The sequence below is a fragment of the Balaenoptera borealis genome, assembly GCF_965194805.1.
Source record: "Balaenoptera borealis genome assembly, chromosome: 9".
Classification (NCBI taxonomy): Eukaryota; Metazoa; Chordata; class Mammalia; order Artiodactyla; family Balaenopteridae; genus Balaenoptera; species Balaenoptera borealis.
The window spans coordinates 50,468,936-50,494,831 of record NC_138873.1 but is presented as its reverse complement, the minus strand read 5'-3'; the positions used below and the strand labels follow the sequence as shown (position 1 = coordinate 50,494,831).

The following is a 25,896-nucleotide window of genomic DNA, read 5'->3' as shown; positions in this document are numbered from 1 at the left end:
TACCCAGAGTGAGTAGTTAAGCATTTATCTGCTTTAATACTATATATCTCCTGGCGAAAATGTGGGCCAGTAGGCTTTGAAAAGCTGGTAAAAACACTGCACTTTAACAATAAGGTAAATAGTTTAAATGACTAAAGTCAAGAACCTGAAATAATATTTAGGGCATAAGTGTATTTGTAAAAATTATATCTCTAGTCAGGCCTAATTTAACATACCTTGGTTGACACATATAAATCATTTATGAATTTTTGAATTATATACAGTAGAATATACTTTGCTAGATATGTCAGAAAACTGCTTTCATCTTCTCTCAAACCTTAACAATTCTGTATTACTTTAACCTCCAAACACTTATTTGACTCAGGTGGAAATCAAAGATCTCTAAAACAAAGAGTGACTGACATGAAGATCCTGTTGATTTTAGGGGCGATTACCCCTACTCTCCACCAGCATTATGTTAATTAACATACACTAGTGCCCACCTTTTCTCAAAAATCTTCTACCAGTTTACTTGAGAGAAAGTGGTCAACGTTTTCAATAAAATAGGCTGAGCTGGAAAAAACTTAACCCAAACATAATTTAATCTTCTGACGATTATTTAAAATCACACAATTACAGACACACACTGGCTACTAAGTCTCTGAGGCTCAAAATTATTTTTAAGATTAGGAGAATTTACTTTTAAAAATTATGTGTCTATTTTGTGAGATTTAACCTACTTTGTAATAAAAATAGATTATAAGTTCCTATCTAAAAAGTTATCAGACACAATACATAGATCAACATTTTCAGAGATCAATTAGAATCCAGTAGAGTATATTTAACATAAATTACACTGAATTTTATACTCCAGGATAGTTAAGAAAGCTTTAACTTCCTCATGGAGATCAAATATCAAAGCTGACAAAAATTCAGAATTTATTTGGGGTGAATATCTTGATCCAATTTCATACTTTAATTAGACTTTTAAATTTTTAACAACCTGCTTTTAAAAAACATGTAAATCTATGTTTCTCAGAAAAGTCGAGTTTAGAATTTAAAAAATAATCCTATTCTTTTGGCTTTCTTGTTTTGTGAATTTTGAGTTAAAATAGACATTTAGGTCACATGTCTTTGACTCTATCTTAAACACTACATGATGAGCCCACGGTACCACACAGAGATTAAATCTTGAGAAATTACTCTGTCTTAGGGGATTGGAAGTTATTAAAAGGTCAGAGTCCCCAGAGTTGTAATCTGTCATATTCGGCCCCAACTTGTCATGTAGTGGCAATTGTGTTGCCTAAGGGGGAAGGGACAATGAACCATTGTACCCAATACAACATATGATTTTCTTCATTCTAAAAAAAAAAACTGGAAAAGTCAGCAAGACCATAACTATGGCTGTGAACATTTAATACTCACAGAAAAGTTTAATGCAATGCCCCCCAAAGAAAAGTTACACAAGTCTTTAAGAGATGTAGTAAATGAAAATGAAAACCATTCATCGATATTGAAATGCTAAATCCAAATCAGTATTAGATATAAGACACGATATACACATCTTGCCTCTTGGATGGACGCTATCGGCCAGCTCAGTGAGCTACCACATCTCTGTAAGAATCTGTGAGTGAGCGTTGCAGAAAGCCTGACTTGAAGCACACAATCCAGTCACAGCGGGCTGACGGAGAAGAGACCGGCGGAGCAGTCAGGCACGTGTTTGGGTCAGCTCTGCTCCTGGCCGAGCGGCGTGGACTGCGGCACCTGGTGGGTGGCTGGTGGCGGAGCAGGCTCCTGTGTCAGCTGTAGGTGCTGAGCCGGATCTGAAGCACTTGCTAAATGGAGCTCCCCTGTTTGCTCTTGATGGGCGTGAAGATGTTCCAGAGTTTCCTTGGAGAGTGTGATGACGTGCACTGGCTCGGTCTGTGAGGGTTCCATCTGGCTTTCAATCATATTGAGGCTTTGAATGTGTTCTGTTTGCTCCTGTTGAGCTGAAAGAATTAAGTTCTGCAGTTGCTCTGGCTGCTGCGTGAGCAGGGTGAGGTTAGCAGCCTGTTCTGCCGTCATGTTCTGGGAACTCTCTGCAGTGACGATGCTGATTCCTTGGCTGGGACCAGGCATGAAATTGATGTTATGTACAGAATCAGTTACAAGAAGCTGAATTTCCTGCTCTCCGGAGGTAGAGAGTTGATAGGGCTGTAGCTGAAGAATATTCCTGACCTCTTCAGCATTATTATTGCCGGAAACGCTGCTGGCATCGGACGCATGTTTCTCTTTGCTATGAATTTTTAAGTGAGCCTTCAAGTTGTCTAAGCGAGCAAACTGTAAGTTACACTCAGGGCAGGAGAAAGGCTTTTTGCCCGTGTGCAGAATGCAGTGTCTCCTCTTGGCACTCGAGTCAGAGAAGGATTTGCCACACACGGTACAGGAATATGGCTTTTCTCCTCTACGAGAAAGTATACATTTCATTTTAAAAACAGGAAGATCTATTTATCACTTCCTGATCATTTAGGGAGAAGCAGTCAAGAAGAGAGGAAAATCAACCTGACTGGAAGCATAAGTCATGGGTTCTCTTACTAACTTAAGTACTTGGAGCAAGTCACGCCTGCCATGGGCTTCAGTTTCTAATCTTAAGAAAAAAAAAAACAAAACAATGGCAGGGAGGGGTGTTTGAGGACAGGTGGTAGATGGGGCTGTGACGCTGGGTCAGATATGATAAAACTTGATGATTCCACAGTGTGTATTTCAGATAAGAAGGTAAATAGTAATAAATTACACACCAAGTTCTTTTTTGTTTTTAGTTCTCACAGCCAATTTTTAGATTCTAGAAGCCAAATAAATATATATGATTGATTTCAATATTAAAAATTTGAGTAGCCCCTAATTATTTGTGTTAGAAGAACTACTAAATCAAATCTGGAAATAAGTTGTGTGAACAAATAATTTATTCAGAAAATATTAAATTTAATATTTAGTTTTGATTGAAGATAAATCAAAATTTAAGAAATGACATCAATAACACAAACTTTTGCTGGCCAGAATCAGTTTTCCTGATTTGGCCTAAGTGAGGAATTTCTTTATTGAAAAGATAAAACAAAATAATAAACTGCCCAGGAAATTCTACTAGAGTAATAATTTGGGGAAAAGGACTATATAGGGAATGTATGTCACCCTACTGAATGCCAGGGTTGGATGAGGACTCCATGTGAGAAAAGGATCTGCAAAACTTTACCGATGGATCCTGATGTGGGTCTGAAGAGAACTCTTTGCTGTGAAAGATTTGCCACAGATTTCACAAGTAAATGGCTTCTCACCTAAAAAAGGGGAAAGCGTTCAGAAATATACATCCAAAATAAAACAAAAAGCAAAAACCACCCCATAGTTTCACAATATAAAAAAGAACAAAGGCAATAACACTTGAACCCTCAATAAGCATGAGTGAATGAATGAAGCACTTAGCCAGCACCTACTACGTACCTGAGCACTGTGTCCTAGGTGCCAGGAGGATACAGGGAAAGTGGGTACGGTTCTTTCCCTCAAACACTTAAACACTGAAACAAGGAGGTAAGTGATTCTACGAAGGAAACACATTCGCTCCTGTACAGTCCACCCTTAGGTAACTTACACTCCCACACTTTACTGCTTGACCTTCCCAAGGCCCCCTGAGTACTAGGGTGACTTATGGATTATTCACATTTATATCTACCTTCCCAGTGTATCCAGAACCTGACCACTTCTCACCACCTCCACTGCCACCCCTGGCCCAGGCCGCCATCACCTCCCTGCAGCAGGCTCCTCGTGAGTTTGCCCACTTCTGCTCTGCTTCTCTGTTGTCCACAATGAATGAGGCAACTGGAGTGACCCTTTACACAGTCAGATCCTATCACGCTCTGCTGCAAGTGCTTTAGCGGCTCCCCATCCCATCCAGAGATAAAAGCCAAAGCCCTGGGCCTACAAGGAACCACAGCTCTGACAGATCTGTCCACCCACTGCCACTCCTCGCCCCAAACCTGCCTAACCTCACCGGGCACTCTCCCCTGCTCACCACACAGTCTCTGGAGAGCCCCTGAACACCACACCCCAAGCAAGCCACGCTCAGGGCCCTCGCACTCATCATCCCCTCTCCCTGGCATGTCTCCCCCAGGGTCTCCCAGTGTGGTTCACTCTCCACACTGCCTTCAAGTCTCTGCTCAAGTGTCACATTACCAGTGAGGCTTTATCACCACCCAAAGCACCGCCCCAGCACGCCTTGGTCCACTTTCCAAGTCAGTTTTCCCACAATGCTATCGCCACCTTATATACTGTATGGTATTTATTACCTATCTCTCCCATTCTTATGTAGGATGATTTGTGGGTCTGCCTACTCCTAGGACCCCAGTGCCTAGAACTGGGCCTCGCACACTGTTCCAGAAATCCTTGTTGAGTAAATGAATTTCACAGAGTGGGAACTAAGGCCCACATAAGATGTCGTGACTGCTCCAGACCCCTAGTGGGGTCTGGCAAATTTTTTTTTTAAAGAAATAAATATATCTATCTATCTATCTATCTATCTATTTATGGCCGCGTTGGGTCTCTGTTATCGCGCACAGGCTTTTTCTAGTTGCGGTGAGAGGGGCCTACTTTTCATTGCGGTGCACGGACCTCTCATCGCGGTGGCTTCTCTTGTTGTGGAGCACGGGCTCTAGGCGCATGGCCTCAGTAGTTGTGGCTCACAGGCTCTAGAGCGCAGTCTCAGTAGTTGCGGCGCACGGGCTTAGTTGCTCCGCGGCGTGTGGGATCTTCCCGGACCAGGGCTCGAACCCTGCTTCACCAGGGAAGTCCCTGACAATTTTAATAAGGCTTCAACAGCATTTATTTAGCACTAGTTTATACACTGCACATACAATGACAGACTGCCATGCCCTCCAGAAATGCAACTAAGTGATCCTAATGCAGGCAAGGGAACTATGAATTTGAAAAAAAAAAAGAAAAAGAAAAAAGCAAAATCCCACTTAACTATATAACAACAAGGGATGAGTGAAGTGGGGGATGGTCAGGTAGCTTCCCTTTCACAGCATCTACTAGAAAATTCAGGTGAGATGTTTCCCCAAGTTCAATCTAGGCAGAGGACACTTGTGACAATTTGGGTGAGTCTGCATCTTTGCAGCAGTAACTCTTACCACTCCAAAGGTTAAAACCAGGCCACTGCCATTCTTTCCATGGCTTTCCAACCAGAGCTGCGTTCTATTCTGATCTCGGTTTTTCTCCCTCTCCCAATTCCAAGACTGAGTACCTGCTCTGTCCGCTCGTCACTGTAAAGTTCTGTGTGGGGAGCACATATAACAACGTTCACGTTATCATTCAATTCCATCTGGGGTTGCAACACCTCAGGGATTCTGTTGGCAAATGTTTTCAATACTGGAAATTCTTTCCAGAAATATCCTCGAGCACAGTAAGAAGGCAAATTTTCCTAGCCAACGTGAATCTGGGGAAAGTCTTCCTACTCCTCTGGTTCCTAACTTGTTCTGGTAATGGTTACACGGCTCCACTGCCTCCGGTTCACCGACACACTCCTTCTTCCTTTGCCTCAGCTCTACGAGGACGGACGGACCCTCAACAAAGCACAGGGCTGAGAAACAGAAAGGAAACAAAAGACAGGATCACAGCCTGAAAAAGATACACATGGTAATCAGGTACCGCAGCAGGGCTGCAGCTGACTAAACACTCAAATGAGTGGTATCAACAATACTGCGGAGAGGATGGGTGAGGACGAGGCAGGAGCTGGCTGGACTGGAGAGGGGCCCCATTCAGGTACTAGGATAAGCAGAATGACCACACAGCGGGTGTCGGAAATGACCACAGCGAGGACAAAGAGGGATGAGGATTCACTCTGAGGAGCCTGGGACCTAAAAGGTGAGGCCAGGCCACGAAGAGCCGTAAATTCCAGGCAGAGGACCCGTGGGACTTCTGGAAGTTTTTAGCAGAGGACAGACAGGACAAAGTACTGAGAAAATATATGTGGGGACGGTGGGTAGGGGCGGCTGTAGGAATCTGTGTAACAGTCTAAGCCACAGTGCCGAGGCCTGGACCAGGAGGTGCAGGAAGCAGACGGAGAGGAAAGAGAAAAGGTGAGGTGACAGGGCCTGGGTGGCAGCGGGGCCAGAAGGGAGTTGGTTACAGGAGGATCAGACAATGGCAATGAAAGGACAGGGCAGAGACACGAGTATGACTATAGGTTCCACCCAGGGGGATGCTGACAGAAATATTTAAGTAACTCAGAAGCTTTCCTTCCAGACCCTCTCCTCAGCTGTACATGCCACTCATCCCACGCCACTCTGGCGACCTGTGAATCCCCATCCCAGCTCCAGACGGTACCGGCTCCTGCGGGCTTGTTGGGTATCATGGCCGGGTTTCCGACCCCATTGGCTCAAACCCATGTGGCCATCTTGGTTAACGCAGCAGCGTCCAGCCCCTGACCCAGCCAGGGCCGACAGTCCAGTCTGCTCCGAGTGCACATTCGACTGGCAATCTAGCTCTGTACGTTTAAATTCCTCAAACAGCTGCTTTCCTTTTCTTCAAAAATCAACAATGTTCACTGTAGAAGACTCAAATAATACTGAAAAGCACAAAGTGTACAAAAAACACTCAGAATTCCCCTGTAGATCGCCACCTCACACTGTGAGGAACACCTTTACAGGCGTCTCTGTGCACGCACGCAGGTGATATACTATGTGCACCATGAGATGAGCCAGTGCATGCTGGTCTGTAACATCAAATGGGAATGGAAAATGCATCTTAAAAAAAGGGTTAAAAACAAACATTTTAAAAGGGTGTTTTGTGTTCCACTATGTATCTTGTCCAAAATTTGCCTAACTAATCCCTTACTGAGGGACATTTAGGTCACTTTTAAGCTTGTGACATTATAAACAATCCTGCTTATGATGAACATGCTTATGCAAACATCTTTTCACAACTGGACAGCTTACCTTTTGATTCATATTGCCAAAGTTCTTTCCAGGAAGTTCCCAAATTCCTTTCCCATCAACAGAACTTAAAGATGCCCATTTCCTCACATATTTGTCAATCTAACGGGCCAAAAGAAATGCACATTTCTTCTTCTCTGACAATTAATGCAGTTAACATTGTTTCAGACGTCTACTGGCCATTCCTATGTCTTTTTCTGTGATATGCCTTTCAGGTCCTCCTGCCCAGTTTTCTCCTGGGGCACTCATGTTCCCATATTTGGGCTATTAACACTTCGCCACATATGCAGTGACTCTTTTTTCCTAGACTAAAAATCTCTTAAGTACATCTCTTCTGTCCACTCTCTTGATTTGAAGGCCTTCATCTTTCTTCCCCAGAGCCTGGTAACTGGCTCATCCCCAGGACCCTCCCTCTCTGACCATCCTCCTGGGGGCTGCCTGAGTCCTTTTCTATGCACGAACCAAAATATGCCTCCTCTCTGCCCAAAGTCCACCCCCCGCTTCACCAGGGGCCTGCCCCTTGTCAGCAGTCTCACTCTAGCTGTTCACCATGGAATTCCTCACTATGGCCCCCGGATGCCGGCCTCTCACATCGTCAACCCCACGCATCCTGTTCCTGTCTGGAAACACCTCTTCCAGATTCCTCTGTCTGTCTAGCACTTACTCTGGCTTCAAGACTCAGGTCCTTCCTCTGGGACGCTTTCCCAGACCTTCCCAGGGCAAGTGAAACACTTCTGTCCTTATGTTCACACCTCTACTGGGGCTCGTATCACGCTGTACTGAGGTTCTTACTAGATCACATGTAGACTCTGGAAGGGTATGTTACAGTTATGGGCCCCCAGGTCTCTCAAAGTTGGGGACGAGCAACGTTAATGGATAGTCTGAAAACGTGGCTGAGATTTAGGAAGCTTCAAATCCCATCCAACAAAATGAGGCTGTGAATGAAAGCTGTGGCTCAATTAACTGTGTCACAGGCAGGGGATCTACCTGGGAGTAAGTGGGAGCCCGCAGGGGTGGATCAGTGTTTACCTAACACCACACAAGGGACAGGGACACTGGAGGGCTGGGACTCTACTGTGTGTACTGTGGTCAGAGGCCACACACCAGGCTTCTCCATGACCTGGGCTAATTCTCTGAACTTGCCCCCAGCTCACCAAGCAATCTTGGGATCACTAACTTGGTTTGCAGGTACAGTGATGTCAGGAAGGCGGTTCTGCAGACAGCAGAAAGGTGCAGTCCCTTTGTTAAGTGAACACACTTGATGGTTTATCACTCCTTTGCTTGGCATGGCTTGGCTCAGTTCCTGGAAGCCTGACCAGCTCCAGGTATGGGGAAAAAACTGAGCTGCAGCGACCTCGTTGGCACTGCCTGTCACCTTGCTGGCATTTCAAATTGCATCCATCCCCTCGCCACTGAACATGCCCCCTAGGGAAGAAAGCACCTCTTGTTTATCTCTGATTTTTTGTGCTTGGCAAAGGATATCTAACCCAGAGAGAGTTTGCACTTAAAGAGCTGAGAAGAGACTCTTGGTTTTCTAATGGGCGTGGCCCTCTCGGCAGGACCCGCCTGTCCTGCCAGCGGCTGTTCTCACCACTGTCCGCGGAGGCTGAGCGCCAGCTCGGCCAGGCAGCCTCTCCCAAACCTTCCTCTCTGCCCGGGAAGCAGGCGAGCGGCACCCCAACTCTTTTCAACACCAATGTCGTGCATATTCTCCAGGCTAAGGACAGATGGGGCACAGTCTCTGCTTCCAAGAGCCCAATCTTTTGATGGGTTTGACCTCTTATCTCTAAGTCAGACAAACCACTTTACAGAGTCCCCGCGTCTCTCCTCTCCTACCCATCGCATCCTCCACTTCTCTCTTCTGCTCCTCAGGGCAGCGGGTGGAGCAGAGTTTGCTGGGATCCTGGAGACAGGACTCGTGTTGCTTTCACCCCCAGTTCAAGGCCTGGTTCTCCTCAGAAAGACCAGAAGCCTCACTGACACCTTATGCTCAGAAGATGAAACGTCTCACCCTGGGCACTGCGCCACGTAACCGAGGCAGCTCGGCTCTCCTCCACCTCCGCCCTCCCGTGGGGGTTCTCTTCAGAGCCCCACACGCTGCCTACAGGCCTGTGTGTAAGCACGGGAATCTCGACCGCTGCTCGCGGTGCCCCCTGAGCTCGGACACAGATACCCAGCCGTCTCCTCCGCTCGTGCACCTGGGTGCCAAACGGCCGTCTCACGCCCCACGTGTCTAAAGTCTAACTCTCCATCTGTCCCTCCGCCTTCCCCGGGTTCTCACCCTTCCGGCCGCTTCCGCCTCCCCTCCTCTCACCCCCATATCCAATCGTGGGCCCATCACGGGAGTCTTCCTTCCGAATACATCTGGAGCTGGGGCACTCGCCGCCTCCCCACCACTGCCGCCCTGCGCCAAGCCCCTGTCCCGGCACCGCCTCCTAATGGGTCTCTCCACCCTCCTACGGGCGCCTGCACCCCTGCCTCACCCCACACGGCGGCTGCTGTGATCCTATTAAAATTCTGTGTTACATCATGTCACTCCCCGCAGTAAAGCCATCCCATTCGGAATAAAATCCAAAGTCTTTACTGTGCCTTCAGAAGTTCTTAGGCCTCAGCGCACACTAGAAAAACCTGGGGAGCTTTTAAAAATGCCAATTCCAAGGCCTCCTCCCCAGTCACTTCAATCAGAATCTCTGGGGGTGGGACCAGGCTTTGTCTTTTTTAAAGCTTCTCAGGGGGTCGAAGCACACAGCCAGGCCGGGAACCCCGTGTCACACGGGCTCCAGCAGCCTCTGATGTCCACCCACACTGCACCCTCCTACTCCCACCGCCCTGGCTCTGCCCCGGCACGACCCTGCACCTCGGTCTGCTCTGCCCGGGACGCTCTTCTCCGGGGTAGACACGACGGCTCGCTCACTCCCCACAGCACGCAGATCTCCATCCAAGCTGGCACCTCATCAGCAAGGCCTACCCGTACAAGCCCCCATGTCAAAGGGCAGCTGCCCCTCCTGCCTCCTGTCCCTGCGTTTAGTTCTTCAGAGCACTTACCCCCACCTAACAGGTTACTCACTCGCTTGTTCTTTGTCTCCTGTTTGAATGTTAACCCCTCAAGACCAGGGGCTCTGTCCATCTCAGGCAGTGCTGTATCCTCAGGGCCCACAACAGTGCCTGGTACCCAGTGCCTGGTACTGTTCAGTAAATATGTGTTAAGTGGATGAATTAAATTTCACAGAACCTATTAATGATGTCTATAGAAAGACTGTATAGAGATCCATTTTCATAAAACTCATACCCTATGAGATATTTAAGAAAGTAAATGACTTTGAGAAAAACATGTGTTTTCAAAAAAATGTCCAAAGCAACATAAAGCAATCTGATATATAATGTTGGTAGACAATTTAACAGAATCATTAAACTATCAATCTAGAATGGGAAGTTTTTCTTAGAAAAACTAACAGGTTTCTTTTTAAGAAATGTTTCTTTTTAAGAAAAGCTTCTTACCCAAAGTTCTAAAAGGCCCACGTTTTTACTTTTCTGATCTTAAATGAAAGAATTTGATCTGCCCTAATTGATCCTGCCTCCTCTTCATCCTGGAAACTGATTTTTCTAGAGGTGGTGATGCTTAAGTTATAAGTACTGGTTCTAGGAGAGAAAGTGGAAAAATCCTCAGTGCCTGTGCTGCCTTAGTGTCTGTTTCGTTTTCTAAAAAATTTATCTTGATAATCTTCAATGCTGAGGTAAATTAAAATTTAAACACGCAACCTGATTCAGACTGTACTATTTTGTGGTATTAGATGAGGTTTCATTTACGAACAATGCTCAGTAAGTACGCTCCATTTTGCTAACCTACAGACATGGGATGTCCCCACAGGATTGTGCGACAGCATTCTGCCTGGGCTTTTTACGTGATCTACTTATAAAATTCCCACACAATTTACAAAAACTCAGTCTGAGGAGGGGACTCCCAGTACTTCATTTCTCGCTCCCCTAAAAACATAAAGCACACCAGAAAGACAGGGTGAGGCGGACTTTTACCCGTGTGTGTCCGTAGATGTTTCTTTAGCTGAGACACATCCATGAATTTGCGGCGGCAGTGGTTACATTCCGGTAACGAGTGGCCTTGTCGCAACAATAAAAAAAGTGTCAGTGCATATATGCTGTCCCTGCATTTCTTCAGTGATTTGTGTTAAAGCACTTCCCTGAAAAATAATCACTTTAAATATGGTACTTTAATAACACAACAATTTTTAAATTAAATTTGGTAACAGTTAATAGTTTCCTAGGCATCTCGACTCACTGCTTCCCCAACAGAGGTGGGACCCTTCCAGTCTCCCTAAGTGTGATCTCCTTTTTCCCTCAACGCACTGGTGTCACTGTGGGCAACCGATCTCAAATGATGCTCCCAATCCCCCCTTCATTTATTATCAGTTGGCAGGAAAGAAAAAAGGACAATGGGTGGAGCCAGGCTGCAGAAAGCCTGGACTGACGGCTATGGGCTGGTGACACCTCTGTCCAGGCACCACTAACAACCAACCGACTGGTGCCCTCTTAGTCACGCGGTGCCTTGAACAATACCAGTTTTGCAGGGTTTCTGCGTGTGGCACCGAAACTGCAATATAGAAATTTAATATAAATCACAAGGTAGTAGAGAGTAACCCAAGGACACCAAATTTAGATTGCTTTTTAAGAACTATTTCCCTAAAAACTCATTTATCTTCTACAATATGAACCTACTGTTTCGGAAACAATTTGTATTTGCGTTTCTCCCCCAACCAATCCAAATTTTCTCTCACTTTATTGTACCTGTATGAACTCGGTAATGGCTCTTTAGTTGTCTTTTCTGGCTGAAATATTTTCCACACTGATCACATGTAAAAGACTTCTGTCCTGCCAAACAAAACACGTAAAACACTATAAAGAACTAGAATGCTCACTAATAAGGTAAGTATCCCAGTGGGCCCAGGTCCCCATTTTCTACAAATAACACAAGTGACTTGTCTACAAACCCAAATGCCTTCAGAGTCTACCACAGTAACATAAATGTGCAAAAGCATGTAAGGCAACAGGGAGTGGTGGAGACTGGGGCAGAACTGGAGAATTCAAGTTCCCCCCCAAAGGCATCCGAAGTAAAATAATTCTAAACTCTGGTGCTTGAACAAGTCATGACTGCACACTGCACTCGCGGCAGCCAGTTTATAAACCCTAGTTTAAGGCTCAACGCTGTGCAGAACTCTAAACTACGCTCTGACAGGTGCACAATTCTGTCTTTCAGTGATATCATGTGGGGAATGATACGAGGCTGAGAAAAGACCATTTAGATCACGGTAACGCCCACCCCAGGAATGGGAACCTGGTGGCAGCCGGCTCCCCGGCGCAAGCCCGCTACCTGAGTGCAGGCTCATGTGCTCCAGCAGCGAGTGCTTGGTGGTCAGAGCCTTGCTGCACACGGTGCAGGTGTACGGCCGCTCGCCTGTGTGCATCCGGGTGTGGACCTGCAGGGAGTGCTTCTGGGCAAAGCCTTTTCCACACTCATTACATTTGAAAGGTCGCTCCCCTGGAATAAGAGCCCCAGAAACATGACGTAAGCAAGAATCTGCACATCCTTCTGTCCCCTCCCAAATTAAAACGACAGTGAACAGGAGAGACAACATCAGCAATAACGGTTTGCAAGATGGAGCTAGACGAGTCCTATGCCAGCGGTGAGGAGCGCTGAGATACACACAACCTAATTTAAGACAGAGTCTCCACAAGGTCAGGAATTGGTGGCACCTGTTATCTCTGAAAATAGGGGTGAGGGAGGATAAATGACAGTCTGTTTCAAAGGTAGTTAGGCACCCCAGGTCCAGTCTCCTACTCCATGTAACCAGGAGACTGACCCTCTCCTCAGCAGAAGATGGAGATTGTTCTCTGAAGAGGGTAAATCAGATGAAGGACCTCTGGACTAGGGGTCCCCGGGTTAGAGGTCTCCTAGCGCAGTGGAGTGCCACTACCACAGGGAGAGCAAGTCAAAGTTTACATCTGGGATGAGACTCCCCCCAGCCTTCTGCCCCCTCCTGCGCTAGATGCTGGCAGCCAGGCCCACAGCCTCCAGGTGGGACGTGGAGCATCCTCTCCTGGAATGCGAAGGGCCAGCGGTAAGAGAGCTGAAAATGTGATGCCGGATATCAGCAAGATGCCTACAGGCCCTGTCTACATCTGCAGTGTTGCCAGTAGCTTTTAGCAAACCATTCTTGCATGTAATCAAATATGATTAAAAAGAAATCACCAGACAGTCAAGGAAGGCCTTTAGTAGTAGAAATAGATACCAAAACGGATAAGAGAAAAAGCAACTTGCAGAAAACAGAGACTGCCCAGAGTGAAGAAAGCATTAAAAATTAACAAATAAGTAAATGTTGTTATTAACAGGTTCACAGAGGATTCTAATTAAAAACAAACAAAAAAAGAATTTAAAGGACAAAAGAGCTCCTAGAAGTAAAGAAAAATAAGAGTAGAAACAGAAAAACAATAAAAGTTGAAAGGTAAAGTGGAAATCTCCCAAAAAGTAGAGCAGAAAGAGGTGGAAAACAGGAGACAAAAGATAAGAAAATTAGAGGATGAGTCCAGGAGGTGCAACATCCAAACAGGAGGAGTTCCAGAAGGAGAGAGCAGAGCAAACAGAGGGGAATCATCTATGAAATAATTCAGGAAATTCTTCTGGAACTAAAAGGTGGTTTTCCAGACTGTATGGATCTACTGGTAACCACTCAAATGGAAGAAAAGAGACCCACACTAAAGTGATTCAATGCAAAATTGCAGAAACCACGGGGAAAAGGGAAGATGCTACACGCTGTTTTCCTTAATGAATCTTGTAGAACTACTTAACTCCTTAAACTAGCCTCTGTCACGGTTCAACAAATATTTCTCAAGTGTCTATTGTGTTCAAAGAACCAAAATTCAGGGTTCTCAGTCTATCTGTACTTGAAATCTCCGGGGAGCTTTTAAAAACACCAACACTCCAGGCAATGAAATCAGAAGCTCCGGGGCTGGGACCCAGGCCCTGGTAGTTTCAGAAGCTCCCTCGGAGACTGTAACATGCAGCCAGGCTGAGAACCCCACTGCTGGATGCTGCCAGGTCATAAGACAGCAGGCTGCTGGATGACAGAAGTTTTAAGTACCAGACCCTATACGTATGCTTACAATTAGGTTGAGGGGTAGATTACAGGTATATAACTACAGCCTGACCCAAAGCAGAGTGAGTTAGGTACATGAGAGAGAGCTCAAAGGAGGAGGGATTTCCGGCTAGGGCTGCACTGTCCGCCTAGCCTCCACCTGAATGGTGGCTATTCAAATTAATTAAAATAAAATATTCAGTTCTTTAGTCACACTCACCACATGTCAAGTGCTCAAAATACACAAGTGGCTAGTGGCCACCAAAATGGACAGCATAGATATAGAACATTTCCATCCTCACAAAAGAGCTATTGGCCAGCATGGGGCTGGAGGGACCAAAAAGGAAAAGACATTTACAGCTAGATGGCTGAGTGAGAGAGCTGTCCAGACAGATCTGGGCAAAAACACAGCTATGGTCAAGATGAGGAATCTTCAAGAATCATAAAGCACATTAAATTTGGCTACAGCTTGATTCCTGGACATTCAAGCCTTGAACCAACAACTTCAAATAAGTAGAGAGGTTCTGGAATCAGGTTCCTTGGGTTCAAATCCCACCTGTCACTATATGGATGCCCTGGGCAAGTTACCTTCAGCTTTCTAGACTTAAGTCTTTTCATCTGCACAGTATTAACTGTCTCACAGGACTGTTGTGAGAATTCAACGCAATAACACGTATACATTATTACAATGCCCATCACATAGACATTGCACAATAAATGAAAGCTGTTATTATTGTTACTTCTCCAAAACACATTCCAATAAGCTGTGAAAGAGTAATTACCCGTGTGGCTTCTCTGGTGGATTGCTAAAAAGTGATTATACTTAAACACTTTGCCACAGTCTTTACAACGGGCCTCAGGGCCACCGGGGCGCTTCCTCCTTCCACAGACCCTCTTGGCTGAACCCTGGTCGTCTTCATCCCCAACAAGTTTGTAATCTTTCAGTTTGACGGACCTCCGAATCCTCCGCTTGCTGCACCGATTCTGGTTGTCCTGCCCATCCTGGGTCTTGGGATCACAGTTCTCATCTTTTTCAGCTGGCATTTCCTCCCCTCCACCTGGCTCACAAGCCGGCTCAGATTCTTCCAATTCTTTTGCTGGCATCTGTTCATTCAGTACACCATCGTCTCCCTCTTTAACCACAAAGTTTTGTCTATTCTGAACTGAATTGTTCACTCTCAACTGTATTTCTTCCTCTGCAGCCAGTTCTGATTTCCCCTCCTGCAGACTGTTGACTTTTCTTGGTCTTCCCCGTTTCCGCTTTGGATGATCATTTTTCTTATTAGAAATAACAACCACTGGAGCACCAGCTGTGTTCAAAGTCGGTGGCTTTGGGGAGCTATGATTATTTTGAAAGTCTGTGTAAGCCTTTACCAGGTCATAGACTTTTAAGAACTGGGCAGTAGCCAAGATTTGTTCTGTACTTTTCTCACTGGCCTGGAGACAACCCGTGTAGATAAATTCCAGCAGGATACTAAACGTGTCGGCAACCATGCCTTCCAGCATATAAATGGACTGGCCAATCTCCCCCTCTTCAGCAAACATCATTGAGAAGTATTCACTACTGGCAGCAAGTAAGGCTTTGTGGGCCCGGAAATGCACATTCTCCACGATTAAAGTAATGTCACAGAGGAAGCCTTTCTTCCTCTGGTCCTCGAAACTGGCCAGGATGGTGTCACTGTGAGTGTCTGAGTGTACAACCAGCTGCCCAGAAGGCTCTGATGATGTTTCTGCCATTTTCTTTAGAAGCCCAAGAAGAATTAAACCTGAAATAAGAAAATAATGTTTAAAAAGGAAGAGGCATTCTCTAACAAGATTAATCCCAGCCCAAAGGAACCTACTAGTCACTTCACTTTGTTGGCTAAATTTCATCATTTACCACTTTTAAAAGACTATTTAAAAACTTAGCTTTGGGTTCTCATTCCTATTGTACCATTACCCAGCTGGGTGAACTTCCGACATCCACGTGACCTCTCAGGGTCTGTTTTCTGCTCTGTAAAATGAAGGAATTGGGATCAACCATCTCTAAAGTCCTTCCCTGCACTAACTTTCCATAGTTGCATAAATATCAGAATGAAAACTACAGTGTCGTCGATTTTACATATTATTAGCCATTTTGCCTGTGACACAAAAGTAGAAAGAGCGAAGAAAAACGAAGTGAATTGGGGTAGCTGCAATGAAGTAATAATAACGTAAGGCACATCCGGCCTCCCTCTGGAAAGGCGGCGCGGACCGCCCAGGCTGGCGCCCAACGGTGCGGGGAGCTGCGGGAGGGCGAGTCCCCGGAGCCCGCCGAGCTGGGAGCGGGCCGCCGGGGAGGCCCCTACCTCCGACCCTGGACCTCTCGGGCCGGGCCCGGGAGCTGCCGGCTGGGGAGGGGTCGACACGGCCGCGGTGCCGCGCCACCGACGGATGGCCAGTGGCGGACCTACCTCTCCGGACGCCCAGCAGAGTCCAGATCGCGGGTGGCCCACCCGGGGCCTGGCGGGCGCACCCACGCCGGGCCCGCCCAGGCCCCCAGCTCCGCCCGGGAAGCCGCTGCCGTCTCTGCGCCGCGCGGCTTCTGCCCCTGCGCCGCCGCCGTCGCCGCAGCCAACACGGAAGCGCCGGCGCTGGGACCCGCCTGCGCGGACGCCGGACCACGTGGCCCGCGGAGGCGCCCGGGGGCGGGGCGGGGTGGAGTGGAGCCTGAGGTCCCCCGGAGGCGCCGCCAGCAGAGTCCTGGCAGGTCTGGTGTTTGCGGTTAGTGGGGGGCGGCGGGCAGTAGCGGCGTTGTCCTCTGCAGTTATGGAAGTTTTATATCCTATTAGCTGCTCACTGACACCTTAATCAGTTTTGTCTTTTCTCCTTTCTGGACGCTGAAGCCGGCTTTCAGGACTCTGTGTGCCGAATGAATGAAAGCGCCTTTACATTCACCGTCATCATCGCCTTTACATTCACCGTCATCATCAGCATCAAAACCATCATCCAATGCCTGAGTCCAAGGGCGTGAAGAGAGCGCTGCAGTTAAACAGATCTGGGTACTGAGTGATCTTGATCAAGTTACTTATCCTCTCAACCTTGTTTACCTTACTTGTGAAATGGAGAAGTTGACACCAGTGCCAACACTGGGTGGCTGTGGGGTAAACAAGATTAAGTATGAAATGGGCTTAATTGTTTAATTCATGTCTACTATCATTAAAATGATCATTATCGTTCGGACTTTCAGCATCTTTCTTCAGTAGACTATTAAGGGTTTCTAACTAGCCTAAGTTGCAGTGTTGTTCCCTCCAATACACGGGAATACAGGAGATCTTTCCAAATGCAAATCACATCCAGAGACTGAAGTCACTGCCCTGCTTGGGATCCATTGTGGCTCCTTTGTACCCTCCTGATAAAGGCCTAGCTTCTGGATATGGCCTACAAGCCCCACCCCAATTCAGTCCCCTCCTACTTCTCTCTCCAATTATTTCAGCATTTTCCTTCAACTTATGCTTCACTAACACCTAATTGTTTATAATTTATACCCCCCAACACACCCTTCCAGATCCCCAGCTTGCCATCTCTAGTCTCCAAGAATTTGAAACTGTGGGCATAATTACCTCCCAGCTCTTTAAAAATTTTACTAGTTTTTATTAAAATTAGCCTCTTCTTTGACATTTCCCCCATTGTCCTGAATTGCCTCTAAACCCCAGGATTTTCGGAGTCCAACCACTGATCATTTTACTGTCTCCATAGTTTTGTCTTTCCCAGAATGTCATATAGCTGGAATGATATGGTATGTAGCCTTTTCAGATTAGCTTCGTTCACATAGTGATATGCATTGAAGTTTCCTCCATATCTTTTCATGGCTTGATAGCTCATTTCTTTTGAATAACATTCCATTGTCTGAATGTACCACGGGTTGTTTGTTTTTTTTTTTTTCCTTTTGGCCCTGCAGCATGTGGGATCTTAGTTTCCCAACCAGGGATGGAACCCATGCCCTCAGCAGTGGAAGCACAGAGTCCTAACCACTGGACCACCAGGGAATTCCCTTGATGTACCACAGTTTATCCATTCACCTAATGAAAGAAGTCTTGGTTACTTCCAAGCTTTGCCAATTATGAATAGGGCTGCTCTAAGCATCTTGTGTGTGTGTGTGTGTGTGTGTGTGTGTGTGTGTGTGTGTGTGTGTGTGTTTACACATAAGTTTTCAACTCATCTGGGTAAATACCAAGGAGTGCTACTGCTGGATCATATGGTAAAAGTATGTTTAGTTTTGTGAGAAACTGACAAGGCATCTTTCAAAGTGACTGCACCGTTTTGCACTCCTAGTAATGAATCAGAGTTCCTGTTGCTCCATGTCCTTACCAGTGTTCTGGATTTTGGCCATTCTAATAGCTGTGTAGTGGTATCTCGTTGTTTTAATTTGCATTTCCCTAATGACATATTACATGGGGTATCTTTTTATATACTTATTTTCCATCTGCATATCTTTAGTGAAGTGTCTGTTCAGGGCTTTTGCCCATTTTTTGACTGGGTTCTTCATTTTCTTATTGCTGAGTTTTAAGAGTTCTTTGTACATGTTGAATAGCAGTCATTTATCAGGTATGTCTTTCACAAATATTCTCTCCCAGTCTGTGGTTTGTCTTCTCATTATCTTGACAGTGCCTTTTGCACAGCAGAGGTTTTTAATTTTAATGAAGCCCAGCTTATCATTTCTTTCACAGGTCATGCTTTTGGTGTTGTATCTAAAAAGTCATTGCCATACTGAAGATCATCCAGGTATTCTCCTATGTTATCTCCTAGGAGTTTTATAGTTTTATGTTTTACATTTTGATCTGTGATCCATTTTGAGTTAATTTTTGTGAAGGGTGTAAGGTCTGTGTCTAGATTCATTGTTTTACATGTGATGTCCAGTTGTTTTAGCATCATTTGTTGCGAAGACCATTTTTGCTCCATTGTATTGCCTTTGCTCCTTTGTCAAAGATCAGTTGACTATATTTATGTGGGTATATTTCTGGGCTCCTTTTTCTGTTTCATTGATCTATTCATCTATTCTTTCCCCAAGACAACTACAGTAGCTTATACTCTTGTAGTCAGGTAGTGTTAGTCTTCTGACTTTGGGCTTCTCCTTCAGTATTGTGCTGGCTATTCTGTGTTTTTTGCCTCTCCAAATAAACTTTAGAATCAATTTGTAGATATCCACAAAACAACTTACTGAGATTGTGATTGGGATTGCATTGAATATATAGATCAAGTTGGGAAGAACTAACATCTTGACAATATTGAATCTTCCTACTCAGAACATGGAATATCTCTCCATTTCTTTAGTTCTTTGATTTCATTCATCAGAGTTTTGTAGTTTTCTTCATATAGATATTTTACATATTTTGTTAGATTTATACCTTAGTACTTATTTTATTTGGGTGCTAATATAAATGGTATTGTTTTTAATTTCAACTTCTACTTGTTCATTGCCAATATATACGAAAACAACTGATTTTTGTATATTAACCTAATATCCTGCCATCATGCTGTAATCACCTATTAATTCCAGGAGGTTTTGTTGTTGTTGTTGATTCTTTTGGATTTTCTATATAGATAGTCATTGTCATCTATGAATAAAAAAAAAATTCCTCCTCCCCGATCAGTATACCTTTTATCTTCTTTTCTTGTCTTACTGCATTAGCTAGGACTTCCAGTGTGATATTGAAAAAGAGTAGTGAGAGGGTACATCCTTGCCTTATTTCTGATCTTAGTGGGAAATCTAGTTTCTCACAATTAGGTATGATGTAAGCTGTGGATTTTTGTAAATGCTGTTTAACAAGTAAGGAAATTCTCCTCTAGTCCTATTTCACCGAGAATTTTTATCATGAACGGGTGTTGGATTTTGTCAAATTCTTTTTCTGCATCTATTAATATGATCATGTGATTTTTCCTCTTCAACCTGTTAATATGATGGTCTACATTAATTGATATTTGAATGTTGAACCAGTCTTGCATATCTGGGATAAAATTCCACTTGGTTGTGGCGTATAATTCTTTTTATACCTGTTGGACTCAATTTGCTAATATTTTTGTTGAGGATTTTTGCATCTATGTTCATGAGAGATATTGGTCCGTAGTTTTCTTGTAATGTCTTTGTCAGGTTTTGGTATTAGGGTAACGTTGGCCTCATGGAATGAACTAGGAAGTATTCCCTCTGCCTCTGTCTTCTGAAAGTGACTATAGAGAACTGACATAGTTTCTTCTTTAAACGTCTGGTGGAAATCACCAGTGAACCCATCTGAGCCTGATGCTTTCTATTTTGGAAGGTTATTATTTATTGATTAAGTTTCATTATCAATATAGGCCTATTCAGATTGTCTGTTTCTATTTTGTATACCATAAAATTATCATAAGGAACAAGGGAAAAATCAAAAAAATTTTGGAGGGGAAGTCCCTGGTGGTCCAGTGGTTAGGACTTGGCGCTTTCACTTTCGAGGGCCCAGGTTCAATCCCTGGTTGGGAAACTAAGATCCCACAAGCCACACAATGCAGCCAAAAAAAATTTTGTTTTTTTGGACAAACAAAAACTGAAATCATTAACTGTCAACAAACCCTACTCTAGGAAGGAAAATAATGCTAGGAGGAAAGTCTGAGATGTAAGATGGAATGGTGAGAGACGAAAAATGAAAAATCTAAACAAACACTGATTATGAAAAGAAAATGCCTAATTTGGATAGTAAACAAGTAGACTAGATCTAAAATATTGAATAAAAATAGCATTTAAGATGGGAGCTGGTGATTGGTATTAAGTGTTTTAAGGATAGAGGTATTGATTGCCTTTAGACTAAGTATGCATGTTAAGAATAGTGGTAACCACTCAATGGATATAAATAGAATGCAGGCACTTCAAAACCCTTAGAGGAGAAAACAATTAAAAAGTCCTTAGTCAATACAAAAGAAGGAAGGAACAGATAAAAAAGAATTGGAGAATATGTTGAAAAGTTAGGCAGGGCCCTTACAAGGCCCTTTATGCTGTATTAGTCAGAGTTATCCAGAGAAACAGAACCAATAGGATATATAGAGATTTAGATTTATTATAAGAAATTAGCTCATATGATTATGGAGGCTGGGAAGTCTTAAATCTGCAGTATAGGCCAGCAGGCTCAAGACCCAGAAGAGCTGATGGTGTAGATGAAGTCTGAAGGCATGCTGCTAGAAGATTCTCTTTTGCTTGGGGAGGCTGGTATTTTTGTTCTATGCACATCTTCAACTGATTAGATAAGACCCACTGACATTATGGAGGGCAATCTGCTTACTCAGAGGTCATTGGTTTACATTTTAATCTCATCCAAAAACACCCTCCAAATTGACACATAAAATTAACATATACCAAGAGTAAGGAATTTTGATTTTATTTTAACTGAGATAGGGGGCCATTGGAAGATTTTAAAATGGGACTGATGAACCTGATTTATGTATTTTAAGAGTATCCAGGTACTAGATGAAAAGTAGATCCTAGAGGGACATGAGTAGAGGTATAGAGACTAGGTGAAATCAGTGCAAAACATGAGAAAAGTCCAGACTCATGGTATACTTTGGAGGTAGTTCTCTTTGACAGGGCTTGTTGAGAGAGTGGATGTTGGGAGTGAGGGAAGGAATGTGATCAAGGTTAATCCCTAGGTGTGAGGCCAAATCAACTGAGTATACAGTATTACCATTAACTGATCTGGTGGAAAACTGGAGGAAGAGAGGTTGGGTGGATAACAAGTATGGGGTGGACATATTGAATTTGAGATGTCAACTAGATAACTAAGTAAAGATATACAGTAGGCAATTATAGATAAGAGTCTGGAGTTCAGAGGTGAGAAAAGAACTTGAGATATTAATATTTGAGTTATCAGGGTATAGACTATAAATTGTTGTAAGTAAGATCACTTACAGAGTGAATATTGATAAAGAGGGAGTTTTTCTCTTTCTCCACCAAATCCATTGTCCACCTTTGTCTCCATCTTTGGCCCTGGGAGGTTGCAAGGACTTCATCAGCAGAGCCCAGCACATACCAGCTTCTGGGTGGATTGGGTCAATGGAGAACTTGGCAGGAGTTTGAAGGAAGGAGAGGGCCATGATCAGCTGGCAAGTGAAGGTTGGTGAAAGCCCTTTGCCATTACAAAGGGCATCAGAAAACATCTTTGTAGGCTATGATAGCTGACTGATAACTGTAGCTGGAAGAAATTATAGTCCAAGGCTCATTATGACTGAAAGGGATTTGAAGGGAACAGAAAGGCAACTGACAATGTTCAATGCCAATGGGGCATTTTCTAGGGACTATAAAGCACTTTACAGGGATTTTATAGCACTAATTCAGTAGTGCTCCAGTTTCTAGGCTCCATATCTCCTGCAGTACACAGGGGTGGTGTGTATCTGTTTATATTTTTATCTCTTACCCTAGACTGGGAGAGTTCCTTGTAAATATGCACATGCCTGTATAGGTTAAGCAGATTTCAACATGCCTGGCTCACAGGTTTGGGGAATATATGTGTTCCTTAAGCCTTGGAATGACTTTCACCTCCTGGTTAGAATCTCAATTTTGAAAGGTCCATTAAATTCAGATGTTACCCTTCTAAGTATTATTCCCAGAACCACCCATAATTAAGGGCCCTCAGGCTTTGTAGATATACCTCTACTCAGGCCTTCATTTGTAAAAGCAAAACAAAAAGACCAAAAAAGATAAAACAAAAAAAATCACCCACAATGAGACTGAGGCATACATATATAAAATATATCTCTCACTTTTTCCCTGTTCTTGAACTCCTTCTCCTTCACCAATGAATTTATGAAAACTTTTAATAAATGCACTGAGAATAAAATGAAATATATAATAAAACTGAAAATGTTTTTGAAAAACCATAGTATTTATTACTTTGAGTTTTGAAGAATTTAAAACCACAGCTCACAACATATCCTGAAATTAATTCTTGGCGGCTTAAAGAATTAAATATAAACACACACACACACACACACACACACACACAAAGAAAACAAAATAGAATATTGATTAAATCTCTGAAGATGGAAAAACTTCCAGAGCTTAGAAAAGTATTCAATATCATAAGAGGAGGATGAACAGCTCTTACTTTGATACCTAAAAAATAGGACTTATTTACTGTGTATATTACATAAAGAATTCATGCAAAACAATTTAAAAATACCCAATGAGTATGAGCAAAGGGCATGAAATAATAATTCACAAAAGAAGAAATGCAACTGATGACCAACCTATGTAATAATGTTCAATATCACTATTAATTCAAGTTAAAGTAACAAGGTGTTTGCTTTCCACCCATTTATTCTTATGGGTCTCAATTCCTGTTACTAAGCTGCCTTCCAAATAGCAATTCACAGTGTTCCCAGGAGTGTCCAAGAGCACCACTTTTATTACTATCATTTAGTATCATCATCTTATTTTTTTAAAATTCATATCCTTTCACCCTGTACTTTTGTTTCCCAGAATTTATATCAGGCTAATAATCCCAAATATGGTGAAAAAAGTTTCATTACAGCATTTTAAAATATAGTACAACAGTACATAGTCCAGCAATAGGAATGGTCAAATATAGTATATCCACTTGATGTATCTGAGTGTTAATTGGAAAGGAAGTGCAAAATCCTTTGCCTACTTTTCCATATTTCATTGACTGTAATTATATTACTTTTTATCTTAGGGTCTGTCAAATGGGCACTACCTCTCCTTCCTGGGTGAAATCATGTGTTCTTTTAGTTGTAGTAAATATGACATCTAGACAAGCTATGTAAGAGGCACAGGTTGCTTGAGCACTCTCCCTGACCCTTGGATGGGCATTGCCTCAGCCTCTTCCTGAAGTGGTCGGGTGGCATCCTTGAGCATGGGGGTAATGAGCCCCAGTGAGCACCGAGGGCTGGCCACTCACTCTCTTACTGCTTCACTCAGGGAAGAAATTCACGGTCCCTTGACACCCAGTCAGAATATTCTTTCATCGTATTCAGGACACCAGTTGATGGATTATTTATAATAATATGCAAGCATAATTTCTAAACAAAAGATTTCAATAACAGGTTTTTAAATGATGCATGTTCTCCTTTCTCATTGGAGAAATGTCATTCTCCCTTCCTAGGGACACAGACCTCTTGACCTAACTTGCTAAAGAAAACACAACTTGCAACCATTACAGGTGGGGTGTGAATGCATGTAGGGGGTGGGGCTAGGGAGTCTTGGGTTCAACGGAAAAAATTTTCCTGAGTCTTCTGTAATATTTTTATATTCTAAAGTACACGCACACGCACACGCACATGCATGCACGAGTGCCCAAAGGACTCTGGCCAATGAAATGCCCCAAGAATACTGACACCATTATGGTGGTTTCCAAGATGGACTTACAGTGTAGGAGATGGTAAAGGAAGAGCAAGGTTCTGGAGTTAGTCTGATCAGGGTCTGAATCTGGATTCTACTACTTATGTGATCTTGGGTAAGAAACTCTTCTCGTGTGTATTAATACAATGTGTAAGAATTTAATGAGATAGTGTATGTAAAGCCAGTAGCACACAGCAAACAGCCTGGAATGGTAGCCCTGTCTGTGGTTATTCTAAATAGAGTCCTACATGTAATGAACTGTAATTTGCATGCGAGTGTTAGGGACCTGGAATGTCCAGAGCTATAAGCTGCTCTGGAAATTTGATTCCCCACACCCTACCCAATGCTCCTACCTGCTGCACTCTATTAAACAGATTTACTTGAAAGAAGAGACTCTGTGGAGACAGGGATGAAAAGGGAGCCATGGCATTTGGTCCCTTGCTCAGCTCAGGGATTAAGTTTCTCCCTCCTCAGGAGAGAGGAAGCATTCATCCCACTTCTGTGTAGACTCAGCAGCTCCAGAACAATGATGGATGAGATTTCTCACACCCTTGGGTTTGTACAGTTCTCAGAGTGAAGCCATATTAGAGAACAAGATCCCCAGAAGATGGCAGATATCCAGTGGGTGTGGACTTGCTCTGGAGCCTATGAGATACTCCCTGCCTCTCAAGAGATACCTGGGGGTACTTTGCATGACTACTGCCCTTCATAAAGGTGAGGGAGCTGAAGCAATAAAGTTTGGGTTTAATTGCTAAAGGAAACTTCTTATACCCATAGAAGAAAACACAGTGGCTGAGGAGGCCTGTGGACATGTTAAGAACACTATGGGAAGATGGTAAATTAGCAGTATTCAGCACTGGGAAGAGAAGAGTGAGTGGCACCTTAACGTTGCTGGTAAAACTTGGTAGCTACTGACAGCTCCCAGTCTCCTGAAAAAATAATGATTCACCTACGGGTATATCAGTAACTCTTCAAAGACTTTTGGGGTTTATCCTAACTTTGACAATAGGCTTCTAGCTTTTGTTTAAAACTTGTTTTATTATTAAATATATCATATAAAATATATATAAAACAGGCTTCTAGTTTTTAATTAACGTTGTTGAAATTGTAGGTATCAAAGACAACATGAATGAATCTGAAGAGCATTATGCTAAATGAAATAAGCCAGACAGAGAAAGACAAATACTGTATGGTATCATTTATATGTGGAATCTAAAAAAAAAAAAAAGGTCAGACTCATAGAAGCAGAGAGTGGAAGAGTGGTTGCTAGGGGTTGGGGGGAGGGGAGAAATAGGAGATATTGATCAAAGGGTACAAACTTTCAGGTATAAGATGAATAAATTCTGAGGATCTAATGTAGAGCATGGTAACTATAGTTAGTAATATTGTCATGATACTTGAAATTTGCTAACAGTGATTCTTAAGCATTCTTACTACACAGACACACAAAGTAACGATGTGAGGTGATGGATGC

At 43.7% G+C, this 25,896-nt stretch overlaps 2 protein-coding genes and 1 long non-coding RNA gene across 11 annotated transcripts; 2 read left to right on the top strand and 1 right to left on the bottom strand.

Moving 5' to 3' along the window:
- Window positions 1–1,378: 1,378 nt before the first annotated feature.
- Window positions 1,379–16,669, bottom strand: ZBTB24 (zinc finger and BTB domain containing 24). Of its 9 annotated transcripts, none has more exons than XM_082404753.1 (7): window positions 16,519–16,669; window positions 14,869–15,852; window positions 12,325–12,492; window positions 11,742–11,825; window positions 10,974–11,057; window positions 3,212–3,293; window positions 1,379–2,425 (listed from the first exon to the last, which is right to left on the bottom strand). In XM_082404753.1, the coding sequence occupies exons 2-7, from the start codon at window positions 15,821–15,823 to the stop codon at window positions 1,705–1,707; spliced, it is 2,094 nt and encodes a 697-aa protein (XP_082260879.1). In that variant the 5' UTR covers window positions 15,824–15,852; window positions 16,519–16,669; the 3' UTR covers window positions 1,379–1,704. The 9 variants fall into 9 exon arrangements, 6 of the variants coding, with proteins under 6 accessions (XP_082260879.1, XP_082260880.1, XP_082260881.1 ...); XM_082404757.1 differs by lacking the exon at window positions 1,379–2,425 and adding an exon at window positions 2,438–2,608; XR_014248195.1 differs by lacking the exon at window positions 1,379–2,425 and adding an exon at window positions 5,252–5,587 and having other exon boundaries at window positions 2,615–3,293.
- Window positions 5,594–10,702, top strand: LOC309634649. The gene is made up of 2 exons (XR_014248282.1): window positions 5,594–5,871; window positions 6,253–10,702. It is a non-coding gene; the product is annotated as an uncharacterized lncRNA (long non-coding RNA).
- LOC309634768 (uncharacterized protein) lies at window positions 16,499–25,841 on the top strand (the record flags this gene model as incomplete). The annotated part of the gene is made up of 2 exons (XM_082405181.1): window positions 16,499–16,814; window positions 16,951–25,841. 2 exons carry the CDS (start codon window positions 16,499–16,501, stop codon window positions 17,076–17,078), a joined length of 444 nt encoding a protein of 147 aa, XP_082261307.1. The 3' UTR covers window positions 17,079–25,841.
- Window positions 25,842–25,896: the final 55 nt, after the last annotated feature.

Excerpts from the sequence above, each read along its gene's own strand:
- ZBTB24 (XM_082404753.1), bottom strand. The coding sequence starts at position 15,823 with ATGGCAGAAACATCATCAGAGCCTTCTGGGCAGCTGGTTGTACACTCA. Across the intron at positions 11,826-12,324 it reads GCACATGAGCCTGCACTCAG|GACAGAAGTCTTTTACATGT; the intron begins GTAGCGGGCTTG and ends TTTGTTTGGCAG. Across the intron at positions 2,426-3,211 it reads ACCCACATCAGGATCCATCG|AGGAGAAAAGCCATATTCCT; the intron begins GTAAAGTTTTGC and ends ACTTTCTCGTAG.